Source organism: Perca fluviatilis, chromosome 14 (genome assembly GCF_010015445.1).
Source record: "Perca fluviatilis chromosome 14, GENO_Pfluv_1.0, whole genome shotgun sequence".
In the NCBI taxonomy this organism is placed as follows: domain Eukaryota; kingdom Metazoa; phylum Chordata; class Actinopteri; order Perciformes; family Percidae; genus Perca; species Perca fluviatilis.
Genome location: NC_053125.1, coordinates 10,257,834 through 10,270,041, shown reverse-complemented (window position 1 = coordinate 10,270,041; position 12,208 = coordinate 10,257,834). Strand labels below are relative to the sequence as shown.

The following is a 12,208-nucleotide window of genomic DNA, read 5'->3' as shown; positions in this document are numbered from 1 at the left end:
CGTTTTTTGAAAATTGATGGCTAATTGCCAGAGATGTATAGTAACGAAGTAGAACTACTTCACTACTGTACTTAAGTACTAAAAGGCTGTATCTGTACTTATTTTTTTTCTCCTACTTCCACTTTTACTTCAGTACATATTTTTGATGAGTTTAATACTTTTACTCCAATAACTTTTTTATGTGCTGCATCATTACGCGTTACAATTATACAAATGTTACGAATCATTCCAAACCCACATTATCACTGCAAGAGCGGTAGATGGCTCTGTCACCAGGTTTGATGAAGCTGGCTCATCATTGAGCGACTCAAGCGATCAAGCTGTCTTATAAGAAGGCCGTGCAACTTCGAGTGATCCCCGGCCCTACTTAGAGTCCATGTTTTCATTTGTCGGAGTGAAAGACAATTCATAGAGAATGAAGTGCCTACTCAGCCTCCCGAAAGACTGCGAAATAATGGCCTTCAAAAATTCACCATCGAATTTGAAGAAACATATCAAGGTAAATTATAGTACACAAATGGCACATCAGCTTAAGCTATCAGTAAACTAGCTAGTGCTAACTAGCATGTTCATGACATGCTGCAGTGTTGTACATTCCTGTCCTTGTACTGCTTGTATTGATGTGTGTTGAGTTATTTAAACACACGATCGGGGAAATAAACGCCTCTTGTCCGCGAGTCGGCAGGCACCGGCTGCTGTCACGAGCTCTACATAGTTGATTTCTTGCATAAAAAAGTCTCAGAAGTGAATTTAGTAATGAAATAGCAGACGAACAATGTATAAAAGTTCTGAGATCTGCGCGACCTAGATTCAGAAGACCAGCTGGTCTCAGATTAGTGGTTTGTATGTAAATGTTGGAGCGTGACAAAGGTACAGAGTAGAGCCAAATAAGGTATAGCCACTGAGTTGACGTCAACTATGGGCTTTGTTGAGCTTCGCCAGTTTTCAGCAGCAGTTTCAAATTGTGAGATTTGCATAGGAAATAGGTGTCAATGGGACTTTGAGGTTCTATGTATGTCTATTTTACCCACCGAACTGTCGTAATTCAACTATGACAAGGTAAACTCGGTTTTGCATTCTATCACCCCCTCTATCTCCTCCCTTTCCTTTCTCATCTCTTCCTCCCTTCATTTTCATCTTCTCTCAATGACCAAAGATCAGGATAGGTTAAATCAATAAAGTTTTTTTAGGGAACCCCAGCTGCTTAGGGGTTTCAAGATGTCTACCATGAACCGCAACAACCTTGGTTCAAGTCCAGCCGTGGACCTTTGTTAGATCTCTTTGCCTGTCATTTCTCTGTCTGTAATAAATACATAAAAAATTTCCCCCCAAATTAAGTCTTTTCACTTGACTCCTTACTTGTTGGCATTATCTTGCAGGGAGGCATGAAGTTCTTTAAGGCGGGTGCTAGCCATGTGGCTGAGCAGCTGAGTGAACTTGGTTTGCCACTCACTGCAGAGCTGCGCCAAGGAGGACTTGAGTGGTGAACAGTCCAGCATGACAAACCGGATGTTAAATACTGTCTCTTCCTGTTGAACACTGGAGGCCTTTTCTGTGTACCTGTGGTTCAACAATGGACAGGACACAGAAATGCAGAAGAGGGAGATTAATGCGTCTACACACTTCTTTATGGTAAACAACAACTTTTAAAGAATGTCTTACCACAAAATTAAAGAAAAGTTTACTTGGGGAATGGAAACAAATAAAAAACAGACACAATTAGAATGTAGGTCTGTAGTATGTGTATTTTAAACAGATTCAGCCACAAGGAACTACAATTTGCTTGCAAGCTGAAAAAGTTGGTAGTTTCCCCTTTTATAGCGTACATTGGCTGTAGTCTGCTGTAATGCATGCCACTTATAATGTACTCCAATGCTTTTGCAGAAAAAATAAATGCTTCATAGAAAGTTCCTAAACAGTTTAATTGAAGAATGATGTTTAGAAATTAGTTTTGATTGCACCGTGCCTGTGTATGTCTGCATCAAAAGTAGTGACTGGTGGGTTTAGTCTCCGGTAACGTTGTATAAAGGAGTCCTGGTTGTTTTCCCAGATATCCCTGTATTTGTCCCAGGTCTTCAGATAGGCCTGCAGGTGGCTTTCATTGGCTGTCATCCCTGTAGAAATTGCAGCCTGAATCTTCCTTATCTCCTCGTCTTGCTCTGAAATAACAAAGAGGACAAGGGTGAAAACACGGACAAGAAAGACATGGTCGCATATACAGTACATATACAACAGTTTAGTAATCCCTGTCCAAAATTCTGTAATTTCCCTACAAATCAGGTCTACATTTGCTCATCACCCAGTAAGGACAAATTGCATGTGCACACTGGTACTCTTTCTTGGGAAATGTAGATTCTTAAAATGAAAGATGATGTTTAAAAAAACAGATCTAACCTATGTTGATGTATATGGGGTTACCCTGTGACCGTTTGCAGGAGAGAACTTCAGGCAGTCGTTTAAATTCTGAAATGGTTTTGATGAGCTGAGGCATAATGTTCACAATCTGAGCAAGCTTTCCAAGCGTCGGTGAAAACTCGACCTGTCAAAACAAACAAACACAACAGACACACACACACACAGAGAACATATCCATACATGAAATCACGTACACATGATGATCAGCAAATACAACAAAAGCACACTATAACATAAGTACACACACACACACACACACACACACACACACACACACACACACACACACACACACACACACACACACACACACACACACACACACACACACACCAGGGTGGCTACAGGTATAAACAAGTTAAATTTAAGACTTTTTAAGACCACTTCTAAATGAAATTTAAGACTTGAATGCGGTGCGTTTGTAATTATGTTCAACGAGACACTGAACCAGACAACCAAAAGCAAACAACTTGACTTGCATGTACATTATTGGTTAAATGACCATGTCCAGTCAAGAATATATGGAGCAGTTCATGGGCCATGCAACAGCACAGGATCTACTTCAGCATTTCAAAGTAAGTGTGCCATAAATATATTTATTAACTAACCTCTTGTATGTTGTGTATCATATAGTTAAGCTTTACTGATTTGTCAAGTGAATAACAACTATGGATAGGGCACTACATGTTAATTAGACAAATTAAAATGAATGAATTAAAAACAGCCAAATTGAGTTTTAGAATGGTATTAGAGTCTGCTGTGCTGCTCATAAAAACAGCCCCACATCATCACATACCCTTCACCATACCTAGAGATTGGCATGGTTTTATTTCAGTTAGCCTCATAGCTGGTTTGATTGATTGAGAGATGATTTTATTGAAAGTGGCCCATCTCCAGGTATGGTGAAGGGTATGTCAGGATGTGGGGCTATTTTAATTCTAAAGGCCAAGGGAACTTTATCAGGATGCATTGTATCTGTAGCCCCCTGTATTTTAAGGAAGGGCATTTATTTATTTACGATGCATTATTTATTCACAAAGAAAATTGGTGTCTTAAAGATTGGACTTTTCCTACTTTTTTTAATTAAGGAATTAAGATCAATTTCCAAAAGATGATTTTTGTATTCCTCTTTTTAGTCAACTTATCATGGGTTCATAAACTTATGAGCACCACTTGTCATTTAACCAATAAAGCACATGCAAGTCCAGTTGTTTGCTTTTGGTTGTCTGGTTAAGTGTCTTGTCGAACATAATTACAAACGCACCGCATTTTTGGACTAAGGTGATGAGTTATTTTTTGATATGGCGCCAGTCCAAATTTAGCGTAACGTATCTTTCTTGTCCTTTCCACAGGTAAATGACTGTACAAGCCCCAAATCTGGAAACATTGCTTTGAACACTTCTTCAATCCCGTCATTATACCTGTAGGAATTGTGGCTTGTCACAGTCCTCAGCACCCAAATCACCTCTGCTCGGAGTGTTGGCATAGAGCCACAAATTGCTCGGCGGTCAGCTGGCATTGTTGGCTGTGGATTTCCCATCATAACATCCAGCGTTGTAGCGTTGACATCATTGCTAGCGGTAGAAATGGTGTAGCAGAAACTAGCAATTATGGGCTGCTGGCGAGCCTTTAAGTAGTACGTAGTTTACCAAGTTTGAAATTCTTCCGACGCATAACGCAGTTCACTTCATAAACATTCCCAGGCACCGACCTTAACCAATAATACTCGTTCTTTTCAAGCAATTTGTAATTGAACTTCCATTTCCCCATCTTTCTAGGTGGCTATCAACCATTGCTGTATTACCTGTATGCGGCGAAATTGCAAATCCCACTGACAATGGCCACGCCAAGACCCGCCCACGAAGCAGCTCGATTGGTAGGGGTAAGGCATTTTTACCTCGGTTAAGGTTAAGGTTGGGATAGCCGATTGGTCAGGGGATAGGTCATGTACAAATGGGGTTACCTTGCGTAAAAAATATTTGACCTGGCTGGCAGAACAGACTGCCTGCATTTTCGCGGTTGCATGACACAAACATATTTAAGACCTATCCTATCTGAATTTAAGACAATTTAATACTTTTTAAGGCCTTATTTTTAGGAAAAGTGATTTAAGACTTTTTAAGACTTTTTAAGGACCCGCGGCCACCCTGACACACACACACACACACACACACACACACACACACACACACTTGTCAAGCCAATTTAAATACTGCACATGTGTATTTGTAAGTGTGATAAACTATAAGTGCACCAAAACACAAGTCATACCATAAACACACAGCAGAGGCTTACACTACTGTAAGTGCACAGTGAAGACCATGCTTTAGAGTGTGGCATGTGTACCTGTGTGTGTGTTTGAGTTTATTATCACAGTCACAGGTTGTAATTTGTCCTAATGCTTGATTGCTGCATGTGGGCATATGTGTTTTATGCTGTTTGATCAGGAGAGGACAGCTACTGTATTCTTCCAGTATGGGTGTTGTCCTGTCTGCATGGGAATCTCAATTTGACCAACATGCAGTAACAGTACGTTTCCACAGGCAGTGTTTTTCAACTGTAACTCAAGATTTCAAGCGGAGTTGTGTCACCACAACATGATGCCGATGGTTGGTGTACACGTTTTGCAGACAATGAGTTGTTGGTGTTGAAATGCGTTTTCTATCACTTTATATCTGGCCTAAAACAACAGTTTGGTACGTTTTATACTCCAGTCACACACTTTGCTGCTTAAAAAGTTGTGTTTAGTTTAGTTCAAATAATGTTATATTATTAGCAACAAGCTAGTTGTCATTGCTACAATGCTAATGTTACTACAATGCTAGCTACTACTACTAAAACAAATACACTCAAACCCACCAACTGCCTGGACAACCTTTTCCCAAGCTAGCTGTTAACATCTCTGTAGTATCATAAAGTAGGCTATAGGAAAAATCACAATCTTTTGCAACTCAAGAGTCAACTTTGGGAGAGCGGTGAACATCTGGGAACTTCTCCCAATCAAACTGCCAACTAGGCAGCGCGATCATATATACGAATCACGATTCACCTCAAATGTTTTCAGAAACACTCCACGGCTATGATTGATTGTTTTCCTTATGCCAATAGAAGCACTAGGAGAAGGCAGAAGAACTGTCCCATGTAGTAATGTCAGGATATCTTGACAGTTTCAGCAAATATGACAAAATTATTTTTTTATAAAATTTACCAACTGAACATTTAAACTAGCAGCACAATGATACTTGTTGTATGTCAGCATATGGAGACATATTCTAACATATATGACCATACTTTATACTTAGTATCACATGACCCAATTGGATTAAGAGGGGTTGATTGTACCTTTGGTGTGGTTTGGGGAGTTGTCTGCCGCAGTGCTACCAGGACTTTGAACAACGGATTGGGCGATGTCTTGCTGTCTCCATTAATGGCCCTGGATAGCTTCTTCATGGAGCGCTTGATGTTGTTTCTTAGAGCTTCCTCTACCATGTGGTCCACTTTCTCGGTGTAGGTCACCCAGTGCTCCTGGACCTTAAAAACCATGGTAAAAATGTACACACATTACATGTAGGCTGCATCTGTTATCAAATAAAAAATGCAAAAGGCTTAATAAATCTGTGTCTCAATGTTTTTGCAAGAAGTAGGTCCTTGAGTGAGTTTTATTCCAGACATTTTCAATTCAATTCACCTTTTTTTTTTTTTTTTTACTAGTTTAACTACTAGTTGAACAATATATGTGGGTCGTTACTATTTTATCCAGCATTTTTGTACTGCTTTAAACTTCATCTCTAGAAAAAGAGGTGAACTACTGGCCATTTAACAGTTGCAAGAGAAACACCTGTCTAAACCAACCTCTACCAATACTGAAGGAGAAACAAAGCACAGACCTCAGCTCCATCATTAGAGAAGGTGTTATGGATGCGGGTCATAATATCAGCAATTCTCTGGTGTGCTGAGTGCAGTATTTGGAGCTGGCTCTGCTGGTGACTCTTCTGGTCATCCTCAAACTCCAGGTTCCTAAGAATTACAACAAGAGAAACACCCATGATGCAACCAACAAAGGAAACAAATATGCATTACTTGGAACCAAGATATAATTAAGAAGCAACCCATGTACATCGCATTAGACAATGTCAAGAAGTGGAGATACTTCCTCAGTGAGCTCAGCAATGTGGTAAGACTGGTCTGTAAAATTATTTGTTGGTTTTCTAGACAATAACCTTTACATCTGAACTGAGGGAATAGAGATTTCAAAGAACAAAAGCATAGATGAAATGTGAACATGTCTCCACTGAGTACAAGAATAAATGAATAAGAAGAATACAGTGATATGGTGGTGTTATGTTTAAATCTTTACCCACTGTTTATGAATATGCATTTTAAATAAATATACTTAATTTTAAATGTATGAACCATGTCATAAGAAGTGACATAAAAAAATGAAACAAAATATCTGCACACTTAATATTCTTTATAGGGCTGCACAATTAATCGAATTTTAATCACGATCACGATTTTCGCTTCCCACGATCAAATTTGCGTGATCGAGCGATATTTAAAATGCGTCATTCCGTTCATAGAACAGTTTTTGCAAAGCCAATCTAGCGCTCCATAAACCACTGTTTGATCACATGTCTCCATGAGCCAATCAGAGCTGTTCCCTGCCTGCACCGCGCAGCTTAGTTTCTAGATGTAGACAGTCACAGAGGACAGAGTAACGTGAGGAATATTCCACAACAGGTAGCAGTCGGTCATCATAAGCCGGTAACAATGTTTACCAGTTTACCAGTAAACGCAACGTTTTGTCCCGTCTGTGTTGTTTTTCAGACAACAGCAGTGACCAGTGCTAGTTTGTGTCTTTTAGCTCATAGCTTTAGCAGCAGACTGTTGGACGTCCCGCTGTTGGAATCCTACAGTGAAATACAGACACACTACACTGTTTAGCAGTCAGCATTTTAGCCGTGTTTAATCCAGTTACTACTGTGGCTAACGGTAGGCTAACGTTAGCTGCTGTATAACGTGTTATTAGTGTCTACTAGCGTGACATTCAGCGATGTTTATGTTGCCTCTAACGTGGGTTTCGGAGCATCAGAGCGCAACGCAGACATGTAAGTGGCAGTGTAATGAGCCACAGAAATCCGTGTAGCTATTTCGTCTGGTAGATACCGGGCACCATATGCGCCGTTAACGTGAACAGAAAATTGCGTTGCCTGTATCTTTCACGGCAAACATGCATCTGTGGAAAGCGGTCGCACAACAGCTGAAATGGCATACTCCTTCACAGTATCCTTCAATAAAGGAGGAATGTAGCACAATATGGATGTATTAGTAGGAATGTAGCACAATATGGATGTAAAAGCAGTTATAATTATATAATTATGTGACAATACAATTTTGTTTTGGCTAAAATCAACAAATAATCGTGATAATTAATCGTGATCTCAATATTGATCAAAATAATCGTGATTATCATTTTGGCCATAATCGTGCAGCCCTAATTCTTTATTTTGTGTATTTACTGCATAAGGCAACGCATGCAATGAGGAAGTAATCACATATGTGTTGTTACCTGTACACAGTCTTCCCATCCAGTCTAACCAGCAATGTTTCACTGATTTGGCGACAGAGGTTGGAAATGTTTAGATTAGATACTTTGTATCCATCAACTATCAACTGGACCTGGAGTGTAATGAGAGAAGAGGAGACACTCAATGACTGTAGTCCAATGTGGTTTGCCTACTGAACCAAGAATAGGTTACAGATCTGTTGAGGAGACTTTTAGTTACTTTTGTCCTGTTCTGGAACATACTGCCTGATGATCTAAGAGAACTGTCTCCATGTTCAAAAACCAAACTGAAAACAACTTTTCAATCAGGGGATTAAATCCATACTTTAATCCAAACTCTACATTCACCCACTTTTCTGCCACCAGTCTAAATCTCAAAAGACAGTGAGGAAAATAAAGGTTAATACAGTTAACAAAAACAAATGTACACCTGCCCATATCAGGAAGGGATGAACTTTGTGTTACAACCTTGTCAACATGCAGGAGACATTCACGGATGAAGACGTTAGAAGCTCCTTTAGAAAACCATAGGAGCTTGGTCAGCCCCGGCTGAATCTTCTTATCCATGAAACGAATTCGCTCCCGAAACAGATCAAACTCGTCAGGAGACAGCATTCCAATGATCCTTGTACACACACATACATTTACACACACACACACACACACACACACACACACAGGTTGGAAGGGCATTAAGTAAATATTAGTGAATTTGGTTTAGCGGATGAGTACTACTGGAACTGGCAAATTATCTACAATGACAGCCAGAACACTGTGTGAGTTTGTCAATGTGTGTGTTCATGTGTGTTTTCATTTCAAATACCCTGTGAAGTCCTATATTACAAGCTAAGAAACGAAACTTCTAAAAGTTTTACAGACTTGGCTTCATGATAAAACACACATCGGTATTTATGGTAAGCAAAGTATCTTCCAAAAAATTAATTCTGATGATATATGATATTATGAAATCGCTGTTCATTGTTCTATGCAGGTTTATTTTCCTCATCTGTGCGTGTGTGCATGTGTCAGACCTGTTGTAGTCCCTGATCAGCAGTAGTGCTCTCTCCCTCAGGCCTCTGAGGTCCTCCCTGTCCTGGTAAATGTCAGACACACATGAGGGGATCTCAAACTTTAGTCGATCCCAGTAGTGGATCTCAGAGAACAGGTTCAACAGGTTGCTGGACAAGAAAAAACATAAAAACACAACATAAATAATGAACACATGTATGTGTACACATGAATTTGTGTCTTTGTTGTTTCTACTGAGTGTATTCATTCCTCCTCTGTGAGCATGGATACAAAGTTAACTTACTGTATTGGTATAGGTTTTTGTGTGTCACAAGTACACAGAAAACAGTATGTAAGGCAGTGTTTGAATGTATAAATATACAATTTAATGTGAATGCCTTGTGTCTTCTGTATTCTGTTTGTGTCACCCACTTGTCAAAGTTGATGTCAAGCTTGGCGGTCTTGTCCTTGCAGCGCACCAAGAGTGGCTGCTCCAGTCTTTTAAGGTACTGTCCGTCCAGGTTCTGGATCCACTCATTGAAGTTCTTCCTCACCATCTCATCCAAAACCTGAATCATCTGGCCAAAGGTAATAACTACCTGCTTGCGGCTGTATGACTCCGGCATGAAGTGGGCCTTCTGAAGCACCTGGTGCGGAAGGAAAGGGGAGAAAAAAGCCGGGTTTTATTTTTAAAAATACTAGGTTTTGACACCTAAATTTCAGAAGGCTCTGGCTTGAAAATGGTTTGAGATAGAGACAAAGTGTAAATGAAACAAATATTCAGAATGACCTAACGCAGCGGTTCTCAGTGTGGGGCGCGCCCCACTGGTGGGGAATAGAGACGTGACAGGTGGGGCGCGCCAAACGGGAGGAAATGTTCCTTTTTTTTTTGCACAATGCATTCGTTCTAACTTCTGACTTTTAGAAGCTGGATATATAATTTGTTGCGTGTAAATATAAATGTGGATAATGTTAGTGATAGTGACATGCTTGCTACAGTTGCGTTTCTACAGATGAATCGGCGAAAACACGTTTTATTTCTCTGATTCACGGCTTTGTTCTAGCGCCGCTGGGCCTCCCTCTCTTCAGTCTCTCTCTATCTCTCTCCACCATATAACGCTCTCTCTCTTCAGTCTCTCTCTATGTCTCTCCACCATATAACGCTCTCTCTCTTCAGTCTCTCTCTATGTCTCTCCACCATATAACAGCTCTCTCTTCTGTCTCTCTCTATGTCTCTCCACCATATAACGCTCTCTCTCTCTTCAGTTCTCTCTATGTCTCTCCACCATATAACGCTCTCTCTCTTCAGTCTCTCTCTATGTCTCTCCACCATATAACGCTCTCTCTCTTCAGTCTCTCTCTATCTCGCTCCACCATATAACGCTCTCTCTCTCCAGTCTCTCTCTATCTCGCTCCACCATATAACGCCACCATGCTTTCGGGCAGTTGTTGAGGCTCCTCCGATGAGGATTTTAAAATGAATGCGCTGTCGATATCGTCTGTAACAGACGCGATGGAGGAATCTACACATCTCAGTTCTCCAGCGGCAGCCACCTGATGTAAACAAATTCAACCCAAGCGTTCTTTGGTGACGTGGTTGATTCTGTTACTGTTGATCATCTGTCCGACAATCTGATTGGTCCGAACAGATCCTGTTCGGGCAATAATTGCTTCTCAACGGAGCGAGTCCAGACCGAACTTCCCGACCTCGAATTTTGTGGGCGGGGCTAAGTTCGGCTGGCATCCAGGCTACATAACCACTGAAAACTGTCAAAAAAATCTAACCAGAAATGTGCTGATTGATCGTTGTTTTGGTACATTAAACCACGTTATAAAGCCCATGAGAACCGTTGGGAGTCAACCCACAGCCGCTGCACTGCCCTGCTGAAAATGTGAAGCAGAAACGCCTTAGATGTCAGATAACGTCCATAATAATTGGACTTTGGGTTCGATTTTCTGAAAGTTTTCAGTGGTTATGAGGAGCAATATGAGAGAGAAATTTGGTAATCACTGATCATTGTTTAAGTACATTAAATAATGTTTTTATTCATTAGTAAGCTACAGGACAGCGTCTTTCAAACATGACCTGCGCGAAAGAGAAGAAAAAAATAATGAATGCGTCATTGTACCCAGCACTTCTGGAAATGTACTTCCAAATGCGTCTTTGTCCCCAGCACATTTCAAACCAAACTGATGGCCATGGATTTACCCGTGACTCAATCTGGAAAATAATTCAATTTCGTATTTTTGACCCTCTGAATTTACCGTTGGATAAACCTAGGCATGATACAGGACAGCTTATGACGCTCCAGGCTGCAGCCATACCCGCCTCCACTAGACTAGAGAGTGACTGCACGTGTGTGTGTGTGTGTGTGTGTGTGTGTGTGTGTGTGTGACTATAAATGCAGCGCGTGTGAGAGCAAACCGTCCTTATAGCTTATTACACCGATCACCCCCGAAATTGTGCAATGCAAAACAGGCTCATTGCAGCCACTAATACAGGGAGAATAGACCTTTCTTGCCAAATGGATTTCTGTTCCTTTTTTTAACAGATTGCAAAGTGGCACTTTTATTTCTTTTAAATTTTTGAACTTGATACAAATTTTGACACAGCTGCACTTTTATTTTCTTTATTTTTGAACTTGCTGTTATTTGATGTAGATAGTTAGTTGCATTTCGATACAACTTGTTACTTCAATAAATTGGAACATTTTAAGCTTGTTGCGTATTTCATTAGCATTGTGTTGGGGCGATGGGGGCAGTTGGGGCTTGAAAATTCCCCCTTGTCCAAAGTGGGGAATGACCGAAAAAGTTTGAGAACCACTGACCTAACGTTTATCTAGGGAGTACATTTTTCCATCTAATTTGCATATTATGACGTCATATCGCGGCGGCCATATTGGATTATGTAAATTCCATGAAATACCTGATATTTTCAGAGAGAGTTGAATTTATTTCATCAGATTTACCCCCCTCCATCCATTTGTTATGTTGTCCACATATCAAATGAACAGGGAAAAAGTAAATTGTAAGCCAACAGTCGTAAACTACAACTATTACTATGCCACAAAACTCATGTAAACAGTTGCCGTTTTTTTAGGGGTTTTTTTGGACGGGGGAGGGGCTCACGGCAGCACCCGCTGCTCGTTGAGCACAGTAATTGTAGAGTGATACGTGCTTTCACGAGTCTCCAAACACCACAAAAGTTTCCAATAACAC

The 12,208-nt window shown here is 40.4% G+C and overlaps 1 protein-coding gene across 3 annotated transcripts in view; it reads right to left on the bottom strand.

The window, feature by feature from the left end:
* LOC120572686 (dynein heavy chain 2, axonemal-like) overlaps window positions 1–12,208 on the bottom strand; it is a 102,324-nt gene that overhangs the window by 74,384 nt on the left and 15,732 nt on the right. For all 3 annotated transcript variants that reach the window (XM_039822041.1, XM_039822042.1, XM_039822044.1), the window contains exons 13-21: window positions 9,422–9,636; window positions 9,013–9,159; window positions 8,450–8,606; window positions 7,985–8,094; window positions 6,303–6,432; window positions 5,758–5,946; window positions 2,395–2,539; window positions 1,967–2,159; window positions 1,360–1,560 (exon numbers count right to left, since the gene is read on the bottom strand). In XM_039822041.1, coding sequence (XP_039677975.1) covers window positions 1,360–1,560; window positions 1,967–2,159; window positions 2,395–2,539; window positions 5,758–5,946; window positions 6,303–6,432; window positions 7,985–8,094; window positions 8,450–8,606; window positions 9,013–9,159; window positions 9,422–9,636 — 1,487 coding nt within the window. The remainder of the gene's footprint in view (window positions 1–1,359; window positions 1,561–1,966; window positions 2,160–2,394; window positions 2,540–5,757; window positions 5,947–6,302; window positions 6,433–7,984; window positions 8,095–8,449; window positions 8,607–9,012; window positions 9,160–9,421; window positions 9,637–12,208) is intronic.